Source organism: Schistocerca cancellata, chromosome 1 (assembly GCF_023864275.1).
Source record: "Schistocerca cancellata isolate TAMUIC-IGC-003103 chromosome 1, iqSchCanc2.1, whole genome shotgun sequence".
NCBI classification, from domain to species: domain Eukaryota; kingdom Metazoa; phylum Arthropoda; class Insecta; order Orthoptera; family Acrididae; genus Schistocerca; species Schistocerca cancellata.
This window is the reverse complement of record NC_064626.1, coordinates 1,113,571,158-1,113,597,108: the sequence shown is the minus strand read 5'-3', so window position 1 is coordinate 1,113,597,108 and position 25,951 is coordinate 1,113,571,158. Positions and strand designations below refer to the sequence as shown.

Sequence of the window (25,951 nt, the reverse complement as noted above, 5' to 3'; positions counted from 1 at the left end):
ACCCAGTACGGCTTCCAGGTTCAGTGGCTGAGCCTTTCTTCATGTCATCTACCCACACAGCTCCCCGACGATGCTGTCGAGCTGACCGTGGTGAGACTCCCGCGGACCACCCCTGCCAACGCCTTGGTCACCCCCCCCCCCTCACCTCTCAAGAGTACTCTGTACTGCAAGGGGGGGGGGACTATGTGGCGCCGATGAGGTCGACACCAGCATCGATATATGTTTGTCTCTAGACTCCGAGCATCATCTTTGGACGCTAAGCTAAGATTATCTTTGCTCTCTTCCGCCATAGACAGTTCTTTGTAAGCCTTGCTTGTGTAAAGAGGTGAATAAATGAACTACTGTTAAAAAGGTGTTGTTTGGTGTAACTGACCCGAACATCCACCTCACTCTTATGGCCCTGTTCCGCAGTTTTTAAAACCATATCCACGTTTTGTGCCATTGATCCCCAGAAAAGATCCTCTAGCTAAGGACTGAGTGTATGTAGACATACTGTATCACCACATGATATTGGCTGTGGCAAACTGATGGTAACACCCTAAGAGAATAGCATGCCGATAATGTTTGTCCTTAAAAACATTGTGTTTGCCACAGAATCTATAGATTTATCACCTTTGCTCAGTGTTTGCCACACAGTCTACAGATTTATCATATATACTTGAGATGCCAAGGTTGCTTCCTCTTTTTATGCTGAAGTGCGGACTGTTCATTTTCTATATGTTCAGCATTAATTCTTTACCTACTGAACAGTTGTATCAACCATGAGGTTTTCGTTTGCTTTCTCTAATAGGAGCTATGATGTTTCATTGCTGACTATGAAGTTGCTGTTATTGGAGAAGAGAATTTTTTCTGCATGTTTTATGCTGTCTGAAAATCATTAATATATCTGTGTATTAAGAATAGACGTGGACCAAATACACAACCCTGAGGTATTTATATATGTCTTAACTGATAATAGTTTTATTAAAAATTTATCCTCAGCAGATGTGTGAACAAAACATCCCCATGAAAAGTTTCAAGTAACATTTCTGTGAACTCTGCAATATACTTCTTCCACTTCTGAAACAAACTATGCTTCATTAAAGAGGTAGTATTTACTCATGTAACTTACCAGTCTCTCTTTCATAGTTTGCTTAAATTATTTTTGAGAATGAAGATAACAGTGAAACTAACCTGTAGTTTTCAATGCTTTCTGCATTACCTTTCTTCAGTAAGGGCACCACTTGTGCATGCTTTATATACTCCAGGAAAACACCTGTACTAAATGATTCATTTATTATGTTTGTTAATGAGGCTTGTACGCTGTCCACACGCCTCCAAAACAGAGACAGGGACCTCAGCTATGTCTTTTGACTTGTTATTTCTTTAATCGTTGCACTGTTTTGCTAATTTCAAACTCTGTTGTGAGAAACATATTGTACTTGCCCTGGGTCATCGTGGGTGCTACATTTGTTTTAGGAAGATTTTGCTGTAGTTTCTTTGCAGTACCAGAGAAATAATAGGCTTGTGTACTTTTAACGGACTGCACATTTTTATGACTATAATTAATTCTGAATGCTGTGTAGCGGCATTTAGTGGCAGCAGGTACAATGTTCCTTTGATCTGTGCCGACAGAGCGCGAACATTGGCTTTGTGTCGCCATCATTTTGCAAACATCGGTATGACAATACTAGCAGTGAACAATGTTGGGGCAATGTCGCAGAACACGTTTTGAGCCCAGGGTAAACGCGCCTTTATAATCATAGCTTCTCCGGCACTCGGGACACGTATATTTTTTATCTTCATTCATCATATTTCTGATGGTACTGCCCTAGTTCAAAAACGAGAAAATCTTCACACTTTCACCACACCTAAAAAAGTCACATGACGGCTACGAAAGCTACACACTCGACTGCTTCTCAAGGGATCACACGTACTGCCAGACGCCAAGCAGCTATCAACTGATTCCTCAACATCACGTACGCGTATTTTCTGTTACCTAGCGAAACATCGGTTGTTTCCGTGGGATATCGGCTTCGCGGAACTGGTAGTTGCATGTCAGGCTCTCCAACAATTTATGAGATTATTTGAACTCAGGGATGTAAATTCCGCTTAACTCTAATATTTGTGTTAAATAGGTATTTTTATTTTGTCAGTATGCATACAATTGATAGTATGTTGCGTAAATTTTGAAAAATGCATTGAAAAATCTATATCGAAAATGAATTTCATCAGATGTGGGTTGAGTTGTAACGTTGGCTATAGTGTTAGCCGTAATGAGTGAGCGTGTGGTTGTGTGGGTGTCGTGCGTTTTATTTAGGTGTAGCGTTGGGGGCAAAATTAGTAACGATGTGCGTGGACTAATAATGAAAAGCAATGCTAAATAAGTATTCGGCTTTAAGGCCGACATGGTCACTATTTGTTTTGTTAAGTTGTCGCTAAACAAGTAACCTCAAAACAATCAAAATGACAGGTATCTTAGAAAAAACAATAGCCTCAATTGGGTCACTATTTTCACCCCTGGAAACAAATGCCAGTCTGAAAGGCCTGTTCGAGAAATGCATTAATGCTCGAACCCGATTAGTAAGTAGTGTTTTTCACATACGGTTTCCGTTTACAATCTAAAGTACATCGTTTATCAAAGCTTCCTATCACGATTCCTTACAGGAAGAAGAATGGACTATTAAGCAGTGTTTGCGACTAGTAAGGGAAAAATTATCAGAGCCAAACATTAGTTCCTCGACCATTGCAAAATGTTTGGTTTTTGTGGTCTTTGCAGAAACACTTGGCTACAAGGCCGAATTCGCATATATACATGCCGTTAAACTCACACAGAATGGATCGCTGATAGAAAAGAAAATAGGTAGGTTAAAACAACATAAAGAAATTAAGGTTCAAGCTTAGCTGGATAAATAGAAGCGATTGGAACTGTGTGACATTGCGCCTGTTTTTTATTGCAATGCTTTTGTGTTAGTATTAGACCCAGAATGATAGATTAAAGCAATGTTCACAGCTTTCACCTTCACAATTCTTACGCCTCATTATAAACTTAAGGATAGTGTTCTTTTTTACAGTCCACATTGATTTAAAGTGTAACTAATTTGCTCATGGTTTCCTGTGTTTTAGCTCTTGACATTTAATGGTACAAGGTCTTTTAGATAAGATGGAATTTTTCATATTTAATTAAATATTTGTCACAAGTTGCAATTAGTAATTATGTTTTAAGCTGTTTAGAGATCAGTCATGTGGCAGCAGTTATTCAGTAATGTAGAGGAGTAACTAAACCCACCTGTAAAGAGATTTATCAAATTTTCGGTATATGACATGTAAGGAAATAGGATACAAACACTGTACAGTAAATGCACAAAAGTGCAGCACACATGTAGTGTGCAAATCTCAACCATTATTCTGAAAGTTAAGGTTAATACGCAATTTAATATTATATCGAATCCCAGCCATTTCATTAGAACGTTGTTGTTTTCAGTCAGCAGGAATGGTAGACACTAATCCAGCTGTACAAGCCACTTCATTTCTGCACACAGCTATTGCAGTCAATGCCCTTTTGAACCTAGTTACTGTACTGAAGCCTTGCTCTCCCTCTACATTTTTAACACCCCCTCCCCTCTCCCCCCCTCTCCACTCTCCCCCCCCCCCCACCCCCACTCTCTCTCTCTCTCTCTCTCTCTCTCTCTCTCTCTCTCTCTCTCTCTCTCTCACACTCACACACACACACACACACACACACACACACACACACACACACACACACATATATATGCACACGTCTTTTCACTACCAAGTTGATCATTTAGAAAATGTATAATGACTGAAAAAAAAGCCTTGTAGGATACAGTAGGATTCTGTGAAAGAGTAATGTGCTGCGAATACACAGAAAGATAGATCCTTTATCATTTAGCTACAAAATAGCAGGTCAGCAACTGGAAGCAGTTAATACCATAAATTATCTGGGAGTACGCATTAGGAGTGATTTAAAATGGAATGATCATATAATGTTGATCGTCGGTAAAGCAGATGCCAGACTGAGATTCATTGGAAGAATCCTAAGGAAATGCAATCTGAAAACAAAGGAAGTAGGTTACAGTACGCTTGTTCGTCCACTGCTTGAATACTGCTCAGCAGTGTGGGATCCGTACCAGATAGGTTTGATAGAAGATGTAGAGAAGATCCAACGGATAGCAGCGCGCTTCGTTACAGGATCATTTAGTAATCACGAAAGCATTACGGAGATGATAGATAAACCCCAGTGGAAGACTCTGCAGGAGAGACGCTCAGTAGCTCGGTACGGGCTTTTGTCAAAGTTTCGAGAACATACCTTCACCGAAGAGTCAAGCAGTATATTGCTCCCTCCTATGTATATCTTGTGAAGAGACCATGAGGATAAAATCAGAGAGATTAGAGCCCACACAGAGGCATACCGACAATCCTTCTTTCCACGAACAATACGAGACTGGAATAGAAGGAAGAACCGATAGAGGTACTCAAGGTACCCTCCGCCACACACGTCAGGTGGCTTGCGGAGTATGGATGTAGATGTAGATGAGTAAGATGTCATATTTCAGTCTTCTTGCTGGTAATGCTTGCCAAAGCCTAAATGCATATTTAAACACACCAGTTGGCTCAGCTAAAAAGAGATCTCAGTATGAATTTGTTAAATCTGAATTCCAGAGCTTAGGATCGATCCATATGGCCATTTCTGTGGTCCTGCAAACTGTGTATATGCTTCAGCATTTGTGGCATTATAGTGACCATTCAACCTCAAGGTGAGCAATAGGAAGGAGAATGAGGAGAATGGATGTGTAGAAACTATACTTTCTATTTTGCAACATATACATCGCACGAGTTGTGGAGATTATACCTGGATTGAAAGGCTGCTTTTATTTTTTCCTATTACACAGACAAATCATGTTAAGAAATCATTATTGGGCATATGACTTGAAAATGCAAATATGATGTAATACTAACACACTGTTTAACAGCATTTAGAAAAAAAAAATTACCTGTAAGATATAAGAAATGTGGATCAGTATACATGAGACAAGGAGCACATGTCTGAATCATCTGCTTAACGATCTTGTGGTCTGATCAAGAATGGCTTTTTGTTTAAGAGGAGAAGTCCAAGAGATGAGTTGCCAGATGAAAATATAGCCATTTAATAACTGGAGGTTAGTTTAAACAACATGGTGCTTTAGTAGGCATCTTTCAAACCTTACCTTCCTCCAGTCTGAGAACTTGCACAACCAATTGTGAAGGTGTCCACAATTTAATCACCAGAAGAAATTTTAGGACCAACGAAGAACATTTTGGAGTCCAATGCCAATATTATGTCTACTGTGAAGCAAAGCAGGCATTTTAGTAATGCCCACATGAAGTTTGGTGTAGTTCTTCCACCTTACTTAAAAAGTATACTCTTAAAGTAAGTACTTAAAACTAGATACAGTCCATAATTCCATAAACACTACTAGCACTTAATGTACAAATATTTGTTCACAGATGCCTATTATGAATAGTCCTGATTTTCAGTGTAAATGGTAATCTTTATACAAAGGAAGTATACATTTCCCAATGCACACCTCATGCAACCTATATATACTGTAGACTGTGGTGCAAATTGGCTCGTGACGTAGTGAGTGGAGCAATCTCTGCCTAATTTCAAGTTATTTGAACTTGGGATATTCATGTTGAGGTTTATAAGCACTGCTATAACAGTAATTCTATTGGGTGCCATTGTATGCTTCTGTGAAACATTCATTATGGAAAACATAATTTTTTCTTAATTCATCAAAGATTATACGGTTGGTTAGCAGGCTGGAAATTACAACTGGGAGAAGTGGGTATTAGATTCCACCGGTCCATGATGAGTTATTTTTTTCGCAATTTCCCAATTTAATCAAGATAAATGCTGAGATGGTTCCTTTGAGAAGGACATGGCTAATTTCCTGCACTGTCCTTGCCCCATCTATGCTTTTACACCATCTCTGACAACTTTATCAATGGAATGCTGGACTCTATTATTGTTTTAATTTCCAGAGTTACCCTGCAGAAGACCTTTAACTCTGTTGTTATGTATACATATATTTAAACTGTATATTCATTCATTGTGAAAATGCAGCTTGGTAGCCTAAATTGGATATGTTTAAAAGGCCAGATGTATGTTATTTACCTCTTGGACATTTAAAATGCCGGCCACTCGAATAAGATGCATCATGCAAAATACTTTATTCCATTGGAAGCTATTGGCATATCAAATCACTGACTGAACAGGTCATTGAATGTTGTGCAGGAGCAGTTGAATTTAATGAAAGTGTAGTTATTTGTAGGCCCCCTAACTCAGATTTCAAGACATTACTGGTTGAGCTGCAGATAGTTTGCCATTTGCTTTGTAGAATGTACTAAAAATTAGTTGTATGTGGCGACTTCAGTAATAATTTTATGTTATGGTACAAGGGAAAAAAGTTGAAATTTCTTAAATTCATATCATCTAATGTAAACTACATTCTTTCAAGCCAAAGTGTAGCAGAACAGTAGCACAACTGTGTAAGCCTACAACATGTTTGCACATTCTTCATTACTAGAGGGACATTCCATTAGTGAAAGATAAATGGACCTTGAGACCATGATGCATGAATTGTAATACTAAAAGGAATTCTGTGCACCCCCCCCCCCCCCCCCTCCCCTGCCCGCCCCAACACACACGTGTTAAATATAACTACAGAATATTTGTAAATGCTAGTCTAGTGGCATAAATACTTCCTTAAAGAACTAGAGTTACATTATTTTTTTATAGTGATGTTTTATAGTGATGATAACATAGATAATGAATACAATGCTTTCTTCAACATATTTCTCATTCTATTTGAAAGCTGATTTCCATTAGAATATTTAAAACTGGGTGCGAACACTAATAGGCAAACTGGGTGGCTGAAATGGCATAAAATATTATGTAGAACAAAGTGGAAATTTTATCAAAATGTTAGAAATAGTCACAATTGAGCTGCAGTAGCTTATTACAGATGATACTGGAAGATGCTGAAAAATGTCATTCAGAAGGCAAAAGTGTATGTTATGCAAATAAAGTAGCTAATTCCCAGGATAGAATTAAAGCAATATGTCAGTTGTGAAGAAAGCGTCTGGACAAGTGCACAAAGTTGAGGATATAAAGTCAGCACATGATAAAAATGTTTTTGTTTCTGATTAGTCAGATACACGTACGGATTTAACAACCACATTGTGAACACAGCAGTTGCATTAAATAAAAACTTAAGTTCCTACAGGGAATCATATAACTCTCTTAGAAAATGGCTTTTCAGGACTGCTGTCTGAAACTCTTTGATGCTAACGATGGAGATTCAATTACTGAAGACTAAGGACTCTCATAGATATGATGTGGTATCTAACACTTGTACACATTAGTAATTTTGATTTTAAGAGTGTTCAGATTCTCAAATAATTAAAGTTCTCAGTAGAGAATCCACCTCTTAAAAAGGAAAACAGATAACATAGTTTGACACCTATGTGTATGCCGTCAGTATTTACAAAAGCTGTTGAAAAGACTGTGTACACAAGGGTAATTGATCACGTCCATTCATGCATTTCAGTTTTAGAAGTGGTTTAACGACTTAAAATGCTGTATTCTCTGTTTTTCAGCGAGGCACTGGACAAATTAAACAAGAAGTTGTGAACATTATTTGTTTTCTTTGATTCACTAAGGTGTTTGATCAATGGCAGTGGCAAAAATGGGTTAAATCGTGCTTAAAGATCTAAAAGGGACTAAATAGAATGTTCACAAAAAAAGTAGGGGCTAAAGAGAACTTGTTTGGAAAAAAAATACAATTTTTAAATAGATTTTCTAAATTAATATCAATGAAAGTCAGCTGCATTGGTGACACTGGTGTCTAATTATTTTTGTAGTTCGAAGGGTATAAGAAATATAGCTTGCATTGGAAATCAACACTGTGTATGACACATTGTTGCCACAATGTCATTTTGAGGATAAGCCCACATGCCTATGCAGTGGGGCAAAGTCAGGACAGGTATATTAAAGGAACAAATCAGTGACTCTTAGGACTATTTATTATTTTTTTTAGTGCAAAGTGAAGTCGTGTGGTGTGTTGCCTCACCTTGAATAGTGCACTTTAAGTGTAATCTTGGCATGCCTAAACAGAAATCTCCAAACATTAGTCTTTTTCATAATTGGATTGGAGAGGACTGCACTTTCACAACTGATGGTTGATAAACGTTTTGCCAAGCCTGTCAGAAACAAGTGAACTGAGGTTATTTTATCATTCGTTTTATGTGCCACTTTTTTGTGCTTAGTCTTTTTCCCTCATATTTTCAAACTGACGTTTAAAATTAGTTTACTAACAGACAAATGTGGTTCAGTTGAAGCTGACACATTCTTGTTTTTTATTCACTGCTGTCTTCTTCGTGTTCGTAAGACATGGTAAATGTAGGTAAGATATGATAAATATCACATTTCCTTCAACGCAAAGGTTCCACAGCTCATGTTATCACCATCATCATGAAGAATAACAAACAACAGATTTAATCATTAATTTTCTCTGTGACAAGTAGCGCAGTGAAGAGCTTTAATTTAGGCTAGTGTGAGGCTTTAGTGTTGGCTAATGTGCCCTGGTATACGTTAAAGAACACTACTTTTAATGGTTTCCTGGAGAGTATCAGTGGCCACACAGTAGTCGACATTGCGTAAAAATTATTAGAAACCAGTGTATAAAAAGGCTATTGCTGATATTAAAATGGACATTGGTGACCACAGTATTTGGCTTTCAGCTGACGAGACCACTGACTGTTATGGCTGATTGATAGCTAATGTTGTGGTGGGGAAATTAGATTCCACAGTGCCAGAAAAACTCCACCTACTCCTGTGAAGAAAAAAAAAGTGGAAAAGATAAATCACAGGGCTAAGAAATTTTTACTGTTGGTGATGGATCGCGCTGGCTATATGTTAAAAGTGGGAGCAACACTGAAATAATTCTATCGCAGTATGATTCATTGTAGTAGCTTTACCAGTAGCTTGCAGCACCTAACAGAGGAAGGCAGAAATAATTTTGCTGAGCTTAACAGTACCACACCACCCGTTGAAAAATCTGTTTTCAAAGCCTCTACCCACTTTTAGTCCTTTAAGTAAATAGCTCCAAATATTCCCCTACCACCTGAACCCATACTTAAACTTTGTCGCACCTGGCTCTTGGCGGCTATATGTTATGCCGAACACTACCAAAGGATAGTAGATAAATTTGACTCTAGCTAATCAGCTTTTATTGAAAAATCCATGATGACCCTTTAGAGTAAAAAGAATGCTGCATTTTTGGCATTTTCAAGAGCTCACTTCCAACATCTACCTGTTGTGATTCAACACAGAGTCGGCATCTCTACCTTTGAAAGGCAATATAGACATGATACTGAGATGCAGATGTATATGGAGGACTACCTGGTTCAGTGGGTAGTGCATGTGTCATATTTACTAAGGAACATTCATCCGAGGCACCCCGGATATGAAGATAAGAGTCCTGAATTGTTCAGAGGGAGAAGTTCAAAGGTGGATTGCATTGGGGGCTCTTTTGTACTATAGAAAGATCTTCCTCAGCCTACAAAAATGTACTGAGGTCCAATAGAAAAAGTTGAACTTTACAGACCTTAGAAACGTGATTGATTGTGTACTGAAATACCAAAACATAATATAAAGTTTTGTGTTAGTAGTAACTTTAGGCCACAGATTGTGGCCATATATAGGTACACATCTCAGGTATGTGTTTCTATGTGAGTGACGTGAAAAGAATTTTTGGTAAAATACTTTTAATGAAAATATTATTTTAGTGTGGGTAAATAAATGAATTGTTTATAGTGCTGAAATAAGGAATAGTTAGTTGTTTATTTTGCATGAAGAACTAGAATAATAATATCAAAATTAAAGTAAAATTTTCTGTCTTGATTTTAGTGTTTTAAAAAGGCTAAAATAGCTTATTTTAACCTAAAAAGGGCTGTTTCAAGGAAATGAAGGGCCAAAATCCATTTTATAAAAACTTCGGATTCTACTGATGATGAATTTGGTAGTGAAGGATGTTGGTTGCGGTGTAGGCAGTGTATCAGAGAGTGCAGTTCAAGAAAATTTAATGATACCTAGAAAATAAATTGATGCCAAATCATGCTAAGGCTCAGTTTTAACTACATCAATGACACAGTTCAAGTAAAACTGGAGATTTTGGTTACACAGAATAGGCATATTAATAATTCTGGACAATTAAAATTCCTAGGAGTTCGGATAGATGGTAAGCTGTCATGTAAAGACCATGTCCAGGATCTTGTTCAAACACTGAACACTGCTATATTTACTGTTAGAACAGTATCTGCCATAAGTGATAATACAACATGATAACTAGTCTAGTGTGCGTACAAAGTATGGCATATTCTGGGAAAACTCTTGCCATTCACAAAGGATATTTTTGGCTCAGAAACGGGTATTTCTCGCAATATATGGTGTAAGTTCGCTAACCTCTTGTCGACCCCTGTTTAGGGGTGTGGGAATTCTGACGTTGGCCTCTCAAAAAATATTTTCTTTAATGTCATTTGTTGTTAACCATATGAGCTTACTCCCAAGAATTAGCAGCTTTCACTTGGTTATTACTAGGCAGAAATCCAATAAGCATATGGATTGCAGTTCCTTGACTCTTTTGCAGCAAGCTGTACAGTATTCTGTTGCATCAATTTTCAATAAGCTACCCAAAGGATTTAAAAAAAAAAAAAAAAAAAAAAGTCGTAGCAGTAATTCTTGCTCTTTCAAGTCCAATCTGAAAAATTTCCTCATGGCTCACTCTTTTGAGCTATTCCTGGGAAAAGTTTAAGCAAATTCCTTTGTTACATTGTTGATTATGCAAATATATACTCAGCAGCTCGTTGTGTGCATAGGAGTTGTGGAAATTTTATTTGGTTTATTGTTAACTGTTCTGATGTTACTTTCCTGTACTGACTAGTTCATTGACCATGGAGATTTGCTCCTCAGTTTGGCATTAAGGAGGTAGACATGTGAAATAAAAATAAATAGATAAAAATTACTGGTTATCAGTAGTCTGATTAAACTGTACAGGAAGACATTTGTAGTGAAGCAGGACCTGATGATATTTGTAAAAGGGGATAAAGGGAAAAAATTATAATATGAAAATTATGAAGCACGTAGTAATGGTAATGCATAATCTGCTACAACTACCTCAGCTTTAGTATCTGTTTGAACAAGTTAGTTAAATGAACATTGTGCATACTGAGCTGAAGGATGCTGAAGTTATTGTAAACAGCTATCACATGTTATTAAATGAAATATATAAGAAGTAAAATATATCTAAAAAGAAAGATGATGAGACTTACCAAACAAAAGCGCTGGCAGGTCGATAGACACACAAACAAACACAAACATACACACAAAATTCTAGCTTTCGCAACCAACGGTTGCCTCGTCAGGAAAGAAGGAAGGAGAGGGAAAGACAAAAGGATTTGGGTTTTAAGGGAGAGGGTAAGGAGTCATTCCAATCCCGGGAGCGGAAAGACTTACCTTAGGGGGAAAAAAGGACAAGTATAGACTCGCACACACACACATATCCATCCGCATATACACAGACACAAGCAGACATTTGTAAAGGCAAAGAGTTTGAAGTAAATAATACAATATGATGGACAACAATAAGAAAAATAAAAGTAATAAGAGTATGACTACATAAAGAAATAATTTGAACGTGCTAATAATTATGAGTGAAAAGACCCATCCCTACATCTGCAAAAAAAGATTTAGGGGGGAAATAATATAAATCCCATAATTGATGATCTAATTTTTTTACATATATAAAGAGAACTTGCAGCTATCATCATAAAAAAATAATTATCATCAACTCCATTCGTTTTAAATTTACCTTTGATTTTACAGCAGAAAAAAGTAGTCAACTTAGATTGGAAAATGTATGTTGTGGTGCTGACTATCCCTAGTTGTTGTGGATGTGTGTGCTGCAGGGTAAGACACAATTTTCTAGACTATAGATAGTGACATGCTGCCTACAGATAGATGGTTTCTATGTTCTGTGATGGCAAGCAGGACTGAAAACATTCTTTGTTCCTGATCAGAGTACCTGCAAAATGTTAACATGTGCGATGTTTGGGAAGGAACGAGTGCTAAGCAGAACAACTCTATTGTGTCACATTTTTCAGTTGTGATTGTTAATGTAGATGTGATCAAATTTTGCAGGTGTTACACAAAACTTGTCATAGTATGAGAAGTCATCAGAACTTGGGGAGAGGTAGGAGGTTCCTGTAACAGCTGTTGTAAAAAATGGAATGTCTTGATAAATAAAACATTCCATGTACAGTGGTAGTATATTTTACTGACATTACATATTATTCTCACCAGGATCCAACATTTTGTGCAAAAAGTACAATTGATAATATAGTTCTATCAGTGTCCTCATACCTGGAAAGACCCACACTTCCCATCTAACTACTATGGTGAAATTTAAGGTTAATGCCTGCCCTATCACTTAAAAAATATTTTTCTTAGCATTGTTGACAGTGCTCACAGGGATGTGTGATGGGAGTGTAGGTGTTGGTCAATAGCAGGCTGTAAATTACCAGTGATAGAATGTTAGAAAGATGACATGTTGCATACCAGTGATTCTAATCAATTTTACTGCTCAAATGTATCTGATCTCTCTGTTTGAGCTAATCTCTCACGTATCATTCTAACAACAGTTCTTAGGATATGGTGTGTATTCCAGAAAGCTGGTCAACCATCTGTGGCTGATACTGCAGAAGTGTAAAACGTAATCACCACAGTTTAAACTAAACTGTTGTGTCCCAGTGTACCCACAGCCTTGGGTTGAAGTATATATCAAACAACTGGGTGTGAGCAGGAAGCAAACTAAAAAAAAGTTTGGAAAGTTTTAGACTGTGCTGCTCAAACTACTGCATGTTTTCTTACCTCACATTGGTTACTCAATACTGTACTCTCCGTGGCTCTCTCAAACTGTATTTTGCGTGGAAGAATAAAAGCACTGTAGCCATCATTGGCCCATTTTTTAAACTTTAGCTCTTAGTGCAGTATATTAATTACTCATTCATTGTGGGAAAGATCTCAGGATGTCTGATAAACTAGTGTCTGCTCAGTGGCCTAAAATGTAATGCCAAAGTCATACCTACTGGCTGAAGAGGTATCATTGCTTGCCTTGTAATCTGACCATCTCCATCTACATCCATACTCCGCAAGCCACCTGACGGTGTGTGGCGGAGGGTACCTTGAGTACCTCTATCGGTTCTCCCATCTATTCCAGTCTCGTATTGTTCATGGAAAGAAGGATTGTCGGTATGCCTCTGTGTGGGCTCTAATCTCTCTGATTTTATCCTCATGGTCTCTTCGCGAGATATACGTAGGAGGGAGCAATATACTGCTTGACTCTTCAGTGAAGGTATGTTCTCGAAACTTTGACAAAAGCCCGTACCGAGCTACTGAGCGTCTCTCCTGCAGAGTCTTCCACTGGAGTTTATCTATCATCTCCGTAATGCTTTCGCGATTACTAAATGATCCTGTAACGAAGCACGCTGCTCTCCGTTGGATCTTCTCTATATCTTCTATCAAACCTATCTGGTACGGATCCCACACTGCTGAGCAGTATTCAAGCAGTGGGCGAACAAGCGTACTGTAACCTACTTCCTTTGTTTTCGGATTGCATTTCCTTAGGATTCTTCCAATGAATCTCAGTCTGGCATCTGCTTTACCGACGATCAACATTATATGATCATTCAATTTTAAATCACTCCTAATGCGTACTCCCAGATAATTTATGGTATTAACTGCTTCCAGTTGCTGACCTGCTATTTTGTAACTAAATGATAAAGGATCTATCTTTCTGTGTATTCGCAGCACATTACACTTGTCTACATTGAGATTCAATTGCCATTCCCTGCACCATGCGTCAATTCGCTGCAGATCCTCCTGCATTTCAGTACAATTTTCCATTGTTACAACCTCTCGATACACCACAGCATCATCTGCAAGAAGCCTCAGTGAACTTCCGATGTCATCCACCAGGTCATTTATGTATATTGTGAATAGCAACGGTCCTATGACACTCCCCTGCGGCACACCTGAAATCACTCTTACTTCGGAAGACTTCTCTCCATTGAGAATGACATGCTGCATCCTGTTATCTAGGAACTCCTCAATCCAATCACACAATTGGTCTGATAGTCCATATGCTCTTACTTTGTTCATTAAACGACTGTGGGGAACTGTATCGAACGCCTTGCGGAAGTCAAGAAACACGGCATCTACCTGTGAACCCGTGTCTATGGCCCTCTGAGTCTCGTGGACGAATAGCGCGAGCTGGGTTTCACATGACCGTCTTTTTCGAAACCCATGCTGATTCCTACAGAGTAGATTTCTAGTCTCCAGAAAAGTCATTATACTCGAACACAATACGTGTTCCAAAATTCTACAACTGATCGACGTTAGAGAAATAGGTCTATAGTTCTGCACATCTGTTCGACGTCCCTTCTTGAAAACGGAGATGACCTATGCCCTTTTCCAATCCTTTGGAACGCTACGCTCTTCTAGAGACCTACGGTACACAGCTGCAAGAAGGGGGGCAAGTTCCTTCGCGTACTCTCTGTGTAAAATTGAACTGGTATCCCATCAGGTCCAGAGGCCTTTCCTCTTTTGAGCGATTTTAATTGTTTCTCTATCCCTGTGTCGTCTATTTCGATATCTACCATTTTGTCATCTGTGCGACAATCTAGAGAAGGAACTACAGTGCAGTCTTCCTCTGTGAAACAACTTTGGAAAAAGACATTTAGTATTTTGGCCTTTAGTCTGTCATCCTCTGTTTCAGTACCATTTTGGTCACAGAGTGTCTGGACATTTTGTTTTGATCCACCTACCGCTTTGACATAAGACCAAAATTTCTTAGGATTTTCTGGCAAGTCATTACATAGAACTTTACTTTCGAATTCGTTGAACGCCTCTCGCATAGCCCTCCTCACACTACATTTCGCTTCGCGTAATTTTTGTTTGTTTGCAAGGCTTTGGCTATGTTTATGTTTGCTGTGAAGTTCCCTTTGCTTCTGCAGCAGTTTTCTAACTCGGTTGTTGTACCACGGTGGCTTTTTTCCATCTCTTACGATCTTGCTTGGCACATACTCATCTAACGCATTATGTACGACGGTTTTGAACTTTGTCCACTGATCCTCAACACTATCTGTACTTGAGACAAAACTTTTGTGTTGAGCCAACAGGTACTCTGAAATCTGCTTTTTGTCACTTTTTCTAAACAGAAAAATCTTCCTACCCTTTTTAATATTCCTATTTACGGCTGAAATCATCGATGCCGTAACCGCTTTATGATCGCTGATTCCCTGTTCTGCGTTAACTTTTTCAAATAGTTCGGGTCTGTTTGTCACCAGAAGGTCTAATATGTTATCGCCACGAGTCGGTTCTCTGTTTAACTGCTCAAGGTAGTTTTCAGATAAAGCACTTAAAAAAATTTCACTGGATTCTTTGTCCCTGCCACCCGTTATGAACGTTTGAGTCTCCCAGTCTATATCCGGCAAATTAAAATCTCCACCCAGAACTATAACATGGTGGGGAAATCTACTCGAAATATTTTCCAAATTATCCTTCAGGTGCTCAGCCACAACAACTGCTGAGCCAGGGGGCCTATAGAGACATCCAATTACCATGTCTGAGCCTGCTTTAACTGTGACCTTCAACCAAATCATTTCACATTTCGGATCTCCGTCAATTTCCTTCGATACTATTGCACTTCTTATCGCTATAAACACGCCTCCCCCTTCACTGTCCAGTCTGTCTCTGCGGAAACTTCTGCAGAACACGCTTTCTTGCAAATGAATCCACTGACAGGTTATACTGCAATTATAGTGATTCAATCTAAATATTTTAGTAATGTGTGGAGATGCTTGAAAGATCTAGCACAAACCGTAAGTATACATCTTTACTGGAGGTAATATGAAGTTTCTTAAATCTTTAGACAAGGAAGGATATACAAGTTACAGATGTCCATAATATGAATGCAAAGTAAGCAGTACAAAATGAGATGTAAATTTCTGTAACTGCTGCTGTAGAAGTGGTAAGCAAAAGTACAGAAAATATGTTGAGCTCAATTTGGAAATTACAAATGTCAATTTTTTCAGGTGAGGGTAATTTCATGTGAAATCACCCAGTGGCCGTTGCCCTTATGTCACAGATTTTTCTGAAAATTTGGTGTAAGAATGTACATAATGAGTTAGGGTTAAAATATTTTTTCTGGAATTTTTTGACCAAAATTGTAATTAGGAGACCATTTTGAAATGTGGGCTCCTTCTACCAACTGGCATTGAGAAACGAAGTGCCTTGTAAATTTGTAACCACTATAACTTTTTTATTTGTGAATCAATTTTATTCAATTTGGTGTCATTGGAAAGGAAAAGAATAGAGCTATAATAATAAAAAATTTATTAAAGTGCTGTGTCTCACCAACAAGTGTTTGAAAATTTGTAATTAATGCAATTTTTTTTTGCAAATTTCAGTTTTTTTTTTCCTGCAGAATCACAAGTTTCACCATCTGAATGTTTGTTTCAAATAATTCCTACTGCCATACTTTTCAACTTAAAAAAAATCAGAAGGGTGTTTCTCCTGTATTGTTAGATCGTATACTTTTTCAATAATGCTGTAATAATTAATTGCTTCAAAGAGCTAATCAACAATACATGAAACAACAATGAAAAATTTAGTCCAGCAGCCATACTCACATGCAACACTAGCTCTGTGTGTTAGGTTTTTGTGTGTCTAGGCACTTTATATATCTGAAGGACTTTTTTGTCCTGATTTTGTTCTTCTTACATAAGCAGCCATTCTGTCTCGTAATTAGAGAAAAAGAAAAAGTTTCAAACCGTGCAGTTCTTTTCTGTAACATACACATTTGATTAAAAATCACAATGGGAAACAAATGTTCTTTAGGTTTTGTGTCAGCAGTTGTGTGTCAGAAGAAAAGTAGTAGCAGTGAAGAGCTTGATTTAATAGATATGTCAAGCCTCAATCAAGCTGATATTGAATTATTGAAGCTAAGAAGCACCTGTGAAAACATTGAGTGAGTGTGTTTGTTCTTCTCATAAAATGCTCTATTTGGGAACTTTTGAAGACAGACAAAGAATTTGCTGTGACCCTTTTAAGAAGCATGGTAAAAAGACTGCTAAGAAATATTGGAAACCTATTTCTTTAACCATGGCAAGGAAATATAAAACCCTTGGACTTATCTCAGGTACCAAGCTGTGCATAACATGCCATAAGGACATTTTATCTCCTATGGGGGATAACCTTCCAGGGATGGATGAATATGAAGTTGATGATCAAGAATATACACCAGATCCATCTACAGCTCTTCAAAAACTGAATGAAAGTTGTGAACTACTTGACATTTCACCATTTAAGGTTACCAAGAGAGCACAAGACAGGCATCCAGAATACAATCGATCCGTCACATTGCTTAGCTTTAAAATTTCAGCAAACAGCATCAGAAGTGCTACATGTTCCAGTAAAAAATGTGTTTGAAGAAACTGGCAGTGCTGAATGTACAGACTGAAATATTTTATTGCAAAAACTTAGTGAAATTCAGTAGAAGTTCTGTTAAAGAAAAATTACAAATACTTACCTTAGCACCAGCTTCATGGAGTAAAGAAAAAATCCAAATGTTTTTTAACAGTTCCAAATACATGGTAAAGAAATCGAGGGTATTGCTAAAAGAAGATGGTATTTTGTCAAAAGGGAGTTATAAAGTGGGAAACAGTATAGGTAAGGACGTGGAAAAACGTATCCAGAATTTCTACTGTGAATATGGTATATGTCGCATTTCTGCTAATAAAAAAGACTGTCTGTCTGTCCCTTCAGAAAATTGCATAAGAGTGTATTAGACAAGAAGACCAATTTTACATAATCTGAAAGATGTATACTTAGCTTTCAGAGAAAAATACCCTGAAGATAAAATTGGTTTTACTCAATTTTGTGAACTTAGGCCAAAAGAATGTGTTACTGTAAACAGTCATGGAATGCATAATGTATGTGTATGCATGTATCACCAAAATGTAATACTGTTAAAGCATGCTGCACATATGAAAGAACAGTACACTGAATTTCTACAGAAATTTGTTTGCAATCTGGAAAATGAGGAGGGCATGCTGCATCGCTGTTCTCGGTGTCCTGACGAATATGAGCTGCACAATTTTTTAATGGAGCTGGAGTCCTTATAAGATTGTGAAAATGTTGTATTCAAACAATGGAGACACACTGGAGACGTTAATGAAGACGACTGATGATATTGTTGAGTATCTCATGCAAAAACTTCAAAACTTAACACAACATCATTATGTTTCAAAATCTCAGAGTCACTACTTCAAATCAAGCGAAGAAACCCTCTGATGCTACATGCATCATCATAGTGGCTTTCGCAGAGAACTATACCTGTTTGTTTCAGGATGCTGCACAAGGATTTCACTGGCAGAACATTCAAGTCACCCTTCATCCTTTTGTGATGTACTTTAAAACAGATAACTGCATTGAGTCAATGTCATTGTGTTGTATAAGTGACTGTTTGCAGCATGATACAAACACATTCCATGTTTTCCAGAAAACTGCTCTCACTTGGAACAATTACTACACATCCAGCATGTTATGTACTTCAGTGATGGCAGTTCTGCACAATATAAAAACTTAAGAACTTTTTTAATTTGTGCCATCACAAGCGAGATCATGGAGTAACTGCAGAATGGAATTTTTTTGCCACTAATCATACCAAAAATGCATGTGGTGGAGTTGGTGGTACTATTAAACGTTTAGCAACAAGAGCAAGTTTACAGCGTCCATGTGACAGTCACATTTTAAGTCCAAAAGATCTGTTTACATTTGCCAAAACTCATGTTCCAGGGATATAAACCTTTTATGTTACAACAGAGTAGATAACAATGTTCACAAACATGTTACAAAAGCGATATGAGACTGCGTCTTCCATTCCTGGGACAAGAGTAAATAATTTTTTCAAACCACTAAATGAAAACAAGTTGCTGATAAAGCATGTTTCATCATCTACTAAATTCATTCAAGTTTCTCATGGAATTCGAAACACTGCCTCTAACACAATTAAAGAAGAAACATTTGTCGCAGCTCTCTGCGATAACCAGTGATGGCTTGGAAAAATTCTAGAGATAAGTGAAGAACACAGAGATGCAAAAGTCAAGTTCATGAGTCCAAGTGGCCCTTCCTCAAGTTATTCATGGCCACTTCACACTGATGTTTGCTGGATACCTTATGAAAACATTTTAATGACTTTGCATGCTCCTAGTGCAAGCACAAGTACTGGCCGTTTATATGCTTTTGAACCAGATATAATATTGCCCATTGAATACTTGAAACTTCCTTGCAGATTAAAACTGTGTGCCGGACCGAGACTCGAACTCGGGAGCTTTGCCTTTCGCGGGCAAGTGCTCTACCACTTTTGACTCAAAAGTTAAATTAAAAAATTTATTTAGAGACAGTTGATTTCTCGTCAAGCCATTCATTCCAGCCAAATACTGCGGCTCTTTAAAAATCTGCTCAGTGAGCAGGCCAGACCTCAAAATATTTTCAAGAGGACATGTTTTTGATAAACAGACGGAAATCAATTTTGCCTAGTTCCTTATAATAAATTTACAAGGTAAAAATTTTATACAAGTAAATATACTAATTCTGTCATTATTACATGGATTTAAAAATTAAATCAATAATCTTAATAAAAACCTAAAATAGTTATAAAATCAAAATATAAAATAATGAACTAAAATGTAATCTCAAAGATAGCTGGTTTAAAGCTTACTATTATATTTTAAAAAACAAATTATAGGTTAATAACTTCAAAGCTTATCCCGTAAAGAGTAAATAAGTTAATATTTATACTAAAAAAATTAAATAAAAACAACTAACTTTAAAAAATTAAATTTTTTCTTACGAAACTAGATATCTTAGGAAACGATTAACATCTCATTTCTATAAATAATTTAATAATAATTATATGAATATAATAGAGGGAAACATTCCACGTGGGAAAAATATATCTAAAAAGAAAGATGATGAGACTTACCAAACAAAAGCGCTGGCAGGTTGATAGACACACAAACAAACACAAACATACACACAAAATTCAAGCTTTCGCAACAAACGGTTGCTTCGTCAGGAAAGAGGGAAGGAGAAGGAAAGACGAAAGGATGCGGGTTTTAAGGGAGAGGGTAAGGAGTCATTCCAATCCGGGAGCGGAAAGACTTACCTTAGGGGGAAAAAAGGACAGGTATACACTCGCGCACACACACACATATCCATCCGCATATACACAGACACAAGCAGACATGTCATCATCTTTCTTTTTAGATATATTATGATACATTAACTATAAATTATTTATAAATCAACCCAAATCGAGACAAGTAAAATAAATACTAAAATTTTGATAAACCCTGATACAAAAGGTGCAATAAATAAAATCTACTTTAAAAAAATTAAAATAATATTTCGTAAAACATTTACATTACCAATACACTATAATTCTAAAAATCAATTCTATAAAATTTGCTAAGACAAAAACCAACACAGTTATTTATATTATATAATTAAATAAACAAAAAATCAATATAATAAAATAAATAATCAAGACTTCCTGATTTGCACAGAAAAATTTTCAGTGTAAGTGAAACACTTTACTAATAAGTTATGTCTTGAACCTCTTCCTAGATACACTTTCCAGTACAACTACTATGTTACAACTTATCTAAATTGAAGCTACTTTAAAATAATCAAAATAGAATAATCAATAATGAGAGCGACGGGCGATCTGTACACACCTCAGAGCCAATATCAGTTAAATTAAATAAATCAATTTACTATCAAATCCACCTTCATCAACAGTATTTCACCATAAAATACGTTATAAACAAAAATCTATTGTAACCCACCTCCTCTTTAACTATAAGCTGCACCTTGACCTGAAATATTTTATAATTATGAATCTTGAGAATTATAACTCTAAAAAGATTCTCTGATAACGGAGATATACAAACAGATAAATTAAGTAGAGTAAATCGTGGTAGAGCACTTGCCCGCGAAAGGCAAAGGTCGCGAGTTCGAGTCTCGGTCCGGTACACAGTTTTAATCTGCCAGGAAGTTTCATATCAGCGCACACTCCGCTGCAGAGTGAAAATCTCATTCTGGATCCATTGAAAACTTGTTTGACAGAAACATTGCTTTTTAGAATCTTATGAATGTGTTTTCTGAGAACTGATCATCATTTGTGACCATTAGATAAGTCGCAACATGAGACGTGTATATTATTTAGGTTCTTTCTGTTTTAAATGACTAAACAGAACAACACCCTTCTGATTTTTTTATGTTGAAATGTATGACATTAGGAATTCTTTGAGACAAAATTTGAAATGGTGAAACTTGTGATTTTGACAAAAAAAATTCATGAAGTTCTAAAAAAAAATTTTGAAGAATGACATTAATTACAGATTTTCTCATATTTGTAAGCGCAGCTGCAGCATAGTTTAGTGATATAGTTGGTCCTTTTATCTTTTTAATGACACCAAATTGAATAAAATGATTTATAAATAAAGGGATTATAGTAGTTAAAAACTTTCAACCTTCCTTTCGTACTGACTCCAGATTGAGAAAATGCTAGACATTTCAAAATAGCCCCCTGACTACAGTTTTGATCTAAAAAATCTGAAAAAAAATATTTTATCACTTTCTGTTTATGTACTTTCTTACACCAAATTTTTACGAATATCTGTGACATGATGGCAACGAGATTTCTTTATTTTGGGTGATTTTAAATGAAATGGGCCATGAATGGAGTAGGCTCATAGTTAAAGATGGAAGAAAAAGTGACATCAAGACAGATTAGGACAAAATGAGAAAACAGAGCATTAAGAGGAGTAAGTTAGCACCAGGATAAAATAAAAATGAAAATCTGAACTGTGAAAGTGAATCTGTTGTCTTCAGCAGCAGAAATTCAGTGCTCACAAGTAACATGCACCTTCTGTGATTTGCATTTTCACCAAAGGAGACTGATCAACCTGTTGTCTGAGTACTTTCCCAGCTTTGCAATCTCCAAGAACATTTAAAAAAGTAACTTCTCTGAATTATGGGACCAGAAACTATTAATAATAAACAAAGATGCTGCCTGTATGATACAGAAAGTTGAAATTGGTCTTAAGTGTTGTGATAATGCTGAGATGAGATGTTTTCATAAAATCAGAAGACTACTTTTTAGCAAGCAATTTCTTTGCTGAATCAAACAATGGAAACTCCAGGCTGGAATACCAACCACATCAGAAAAAGGATAGATTGCTACTCACCATAAAGATGACTCATTGAGTTGCAGGGAAGCATAACAGAAAGATTTTTACACATTATAGCTTTTGGCAAAAGCCTTCCTCAGCAAAGAAAACACACCCACATTCACACAAGTAAGCATTTCTCATGTGCACATGACCACCACCAGCAGCAGCTCCTGTCAGTTGACATATTCTCAACCTGATGGAATAAAGAGTAGGCAAGGCTGCCAAAGGACCTCAGAAGAGTAACTTGAGGAAGAAAGGGTGTGAAATGCCTGCAAAAAAAAAAGTTTTTTGAAGAGTGGAATCATTAGATAAGAAGTGTCATTTTTCACAAGGTGTTAAATCAGTAGTTAAATCGGTAAATTGCTCACAGATTTACATGCCCACAAACAGTTTTAATGCCATAACAGCTGCAATAAGACAGTAATGCAGAACAAATTATTCTTGTGTACTTTCAAAAAACACAAAATTTTCATGGCATCATCTTTTTTTTGTGCAAGTAGTAGCAGTATAGGGATTATGTTTGGTGCAGCCTTCATTGTTTGCTTTCATCTCCTGCATTTTTCCTCCTCACTTCTGCATATCTTACAGTTATAACAGATTTCATCTCTCAATATATGTGTTAGGCTGAAACTGTGTACTGAATTTGGAGTTCAGTACTGAAACTCTCCCTTTTGTAAGCAGCACGCTTCCAATGAAGCTACCTGAAATGACTTTGTGAACTATGTCAGATGTTGAACATGTCACCATCTCACCCATCCAAGCACACAGTATTAACTTTTCATGATGTTCCCACCTACTGCTAGTATGTAAGAAATTTAATTTGCTTCACCTCTCTACTATCATTTAAGTATTTACTGTCATTTTCCTACTGACTGCTGTGTCCAGTTATCTATCACATCACTTTCCTGTGGAATTATGTTATTGTTGTCCACTCATATCATGATTATTAATCCTTTATCAGATGTTGTGAATTTTCCCATAGTTGTGAAAAGTGGCATTCCTTGGCATTAGATAGATGGCTTCTTTGTATAGAAATTGTTAGAGCCATTCAGGAAAACATGTGAATTTACTTTTTGTCTTGTGTTAGTCACCAGCATACTTCTCTGTTTTCCAGGCGACAAATATTCTGCACAAGGAATGGCAACATAATATCTGAAATTCACAGTGTGTTGGATAGGGAAAGAAGCCAGAGCCTTAAAGAATGGATAGTTAAATAGTGTGACTGATCCACACAGGCAGAAGACAGAATGACATCGGAAATGTTATGGACTGTGTGTTGTATATCAAGGCTTTTCTAAGGTGAGTTATGTCTGCCTTCTACTCTGTGAGTCATCCACACCCATATAATCCACTTTTTGAGGTGAGTGTTGGCTTCTTTCACATCTTACACACTGGTGTCCAGTTATTGCAGCATCTATACAAATTCAAAAGGAACTGTGTCAATTGACTCACAAATTTCAGAAAAGATCCTGCCTCTGTAGTATATTACATTTTTCATTGTTATTGACGTAAGTGTGTGCTCTGGGTAGCTAAAGCAGGTCAGTAATACCCACTGTACAAAATATGGAACAAATATCAGCTAATCTGATGTTTTAGTTAATTTGATATTTTATTTCAACATTATTTGCCTTTTATAGGGAATTACTGGTAACACCAACAGAAAAGAGAGAAACAAGGAAAACAAAGAAGATAGATTAATGTCCCATATCACCACCATAAAAATTTATGGACTTGGATGCTGCTTGGTACTGAAATATACAAGTCCAACCAACCCCCAAAATAAATAAACAACATATTTAAGTCTCAGAAATTAAAGCAGCATACCACAGATCAAGAACTTGATGAAGACAGTTTGTGTATTCAAGGTGTACTTCCCACCCACACTTGTTGCATTGGTGTCGGTATGCCAGTGGAGTTTATCTTCACCAATTTGATTGTTGAATTTCCTCCACTTTAAGTGTCACCATCCCTATTGCTGCCGAAATCTACCAGCTGAAGGGAATGGAAGACTCTCATTTCAACATCCTGAGTCCTGTCCCCAACATCCAGTCGTAAATGTATTAATTCATTCATCATTTTTTATAACTGAAGCTGTTGGGAGAGGGTGTTTAGTGGTAGTACTGCTTTTTCGGTGTTCCAGATAGATGTTTCTAAAAATATCTCTGAAGTGTTTGTTACCTCTCATTAGGATTCATGTCACCTCCTTATAATTTTCATTGTCAGTTGCTTCTGTCACTTCCGTATTTTGCCTTTCAGTCATATCCTTCTCACATCTTAAGAAAATTGCATTGCAAGTCCTTATTCCCGTAAGGGAATGGTATTGATCAATTGCAGCTCATTTATCAGAAATCCATGTATATTGTCGAAACAATTCATCAGTATGTTTGTTGTAGTGTAATACTACTTCCTCTGGGAGACTCAGACGTCTTTTGGAGTCATTTTTGTGACAACTGACTTTGTTTATGGTTTTCCATTGACAGTGAACTTGTAGGTTTTTGAGAACCAAGTTTGTGTATTAATCACATTCCAATTCATAATTTTCCCATTAGTATTTTCCTTTCTTGACCCACATACTATGTTTATTTATGTAGCTGTTGGTATGGTCTCATAGCATAAACACAATAGAATATTTTGTATACTAGAATCACAATATTTTAAGAACCATTGAGCCAAATGTAAGAGAGAAATTGATGTTGCACAACCAGAATTAAATGATCTTACAATTATAGCACAAAATAAGAATTAAATAGCTTTCCCAGCCTGCTCATATGTGGGAAACAAACGGGCTGGACACCCATTGAAATTCTGTAAGTTGGCTGTCCATCTCAAGGTGCATGAGATATTTCCTGATCCAGTTTTATTTTGCTTGTCCTGTACATCTGTCACGTGTCTTGCTGATATTTCAAGACAATTTGTCTACCGTGCAGTTGACATGATGAGCAAGCTATTTTATTGTTTGCATTTCAGATATTTTTTCTCCTTCATTTATCCTCAATAACCAACATTCCAATTTCCTGTAACAATTCAGATTATCAGAGTTTGGCATACTTTGTCTTCATTTTTTGCTAGTACGTATGCCACAGTACATTTTTAAAAATTTGTGTTTCTTATTGTAGCTATGGTCAGTATAATTATATTAAGAAAATTGAAATTCCAGGATGCAAATAACATACAAAGGATAAGGACAGGCAAGCACTAATGTACAAATGAATTGTGGGTGACAGCAAGGGCATTCGAGGCATAAGGGTATGACAGTAAAAAATGTGTTGGGGGTTATGACTGTATTGGCAGACAGAAGTGGTAAGCAGAGCAGATGTAAAATTGAATATTAGTAGTTGTAACAATCAGAAAACTGAATGAGCTGTATTTGAGAAAATGTGGGAGAGTGAAAATGTTAGGAAGAAATGGGACTGAAGTCAGAGGTGGAAAATAACTAAACAATATGGAAGATGAGGACAACAGACAGAGAACAAGATGGTGGAGAGTTAGGAATAACAGAACTTTTGCCAGATATTGATGATGGTGTGACAGTTTCCAGCTCTACAGT

General features: G+C 36.9%; 1 protein-coding gene across 2 annotated transcripts in view; it reads left to right on the top strand.

Moving 5' to 3' along the window:
- The first annotated feature begins 2,257 nt into the window (after positions 1–2,257).
- LOC126092139 (AP-4 complex subunit epsilon-1-like) overlaps positions 2,258–25,951 on the top strand; it is a 56,624-nt gene continuing 32,930 nt past the window's right edge. Inside the window, exons 1-2 of one of the 2 annotated variants that reach the window (XM_049907607.1) lie at positions 2,258–2,562; positions 2,647–2,842. In XM_049907607.1, the coding sequence (XP_049763564.1) occupies positions 2,446–2,562; positions 2,647–2,842 (313 nt within the window). In that variant the 5' untranslated portion in view covers positions 2,258–2,445. Of the gene's footprint in view, positions 2,563–2,646; positions 2,843–23,518; positions 23,704–25,951 lie in introns of those variants that run through there. The other variant, XM_049907616.1, reaches the window with a different exon arrangement.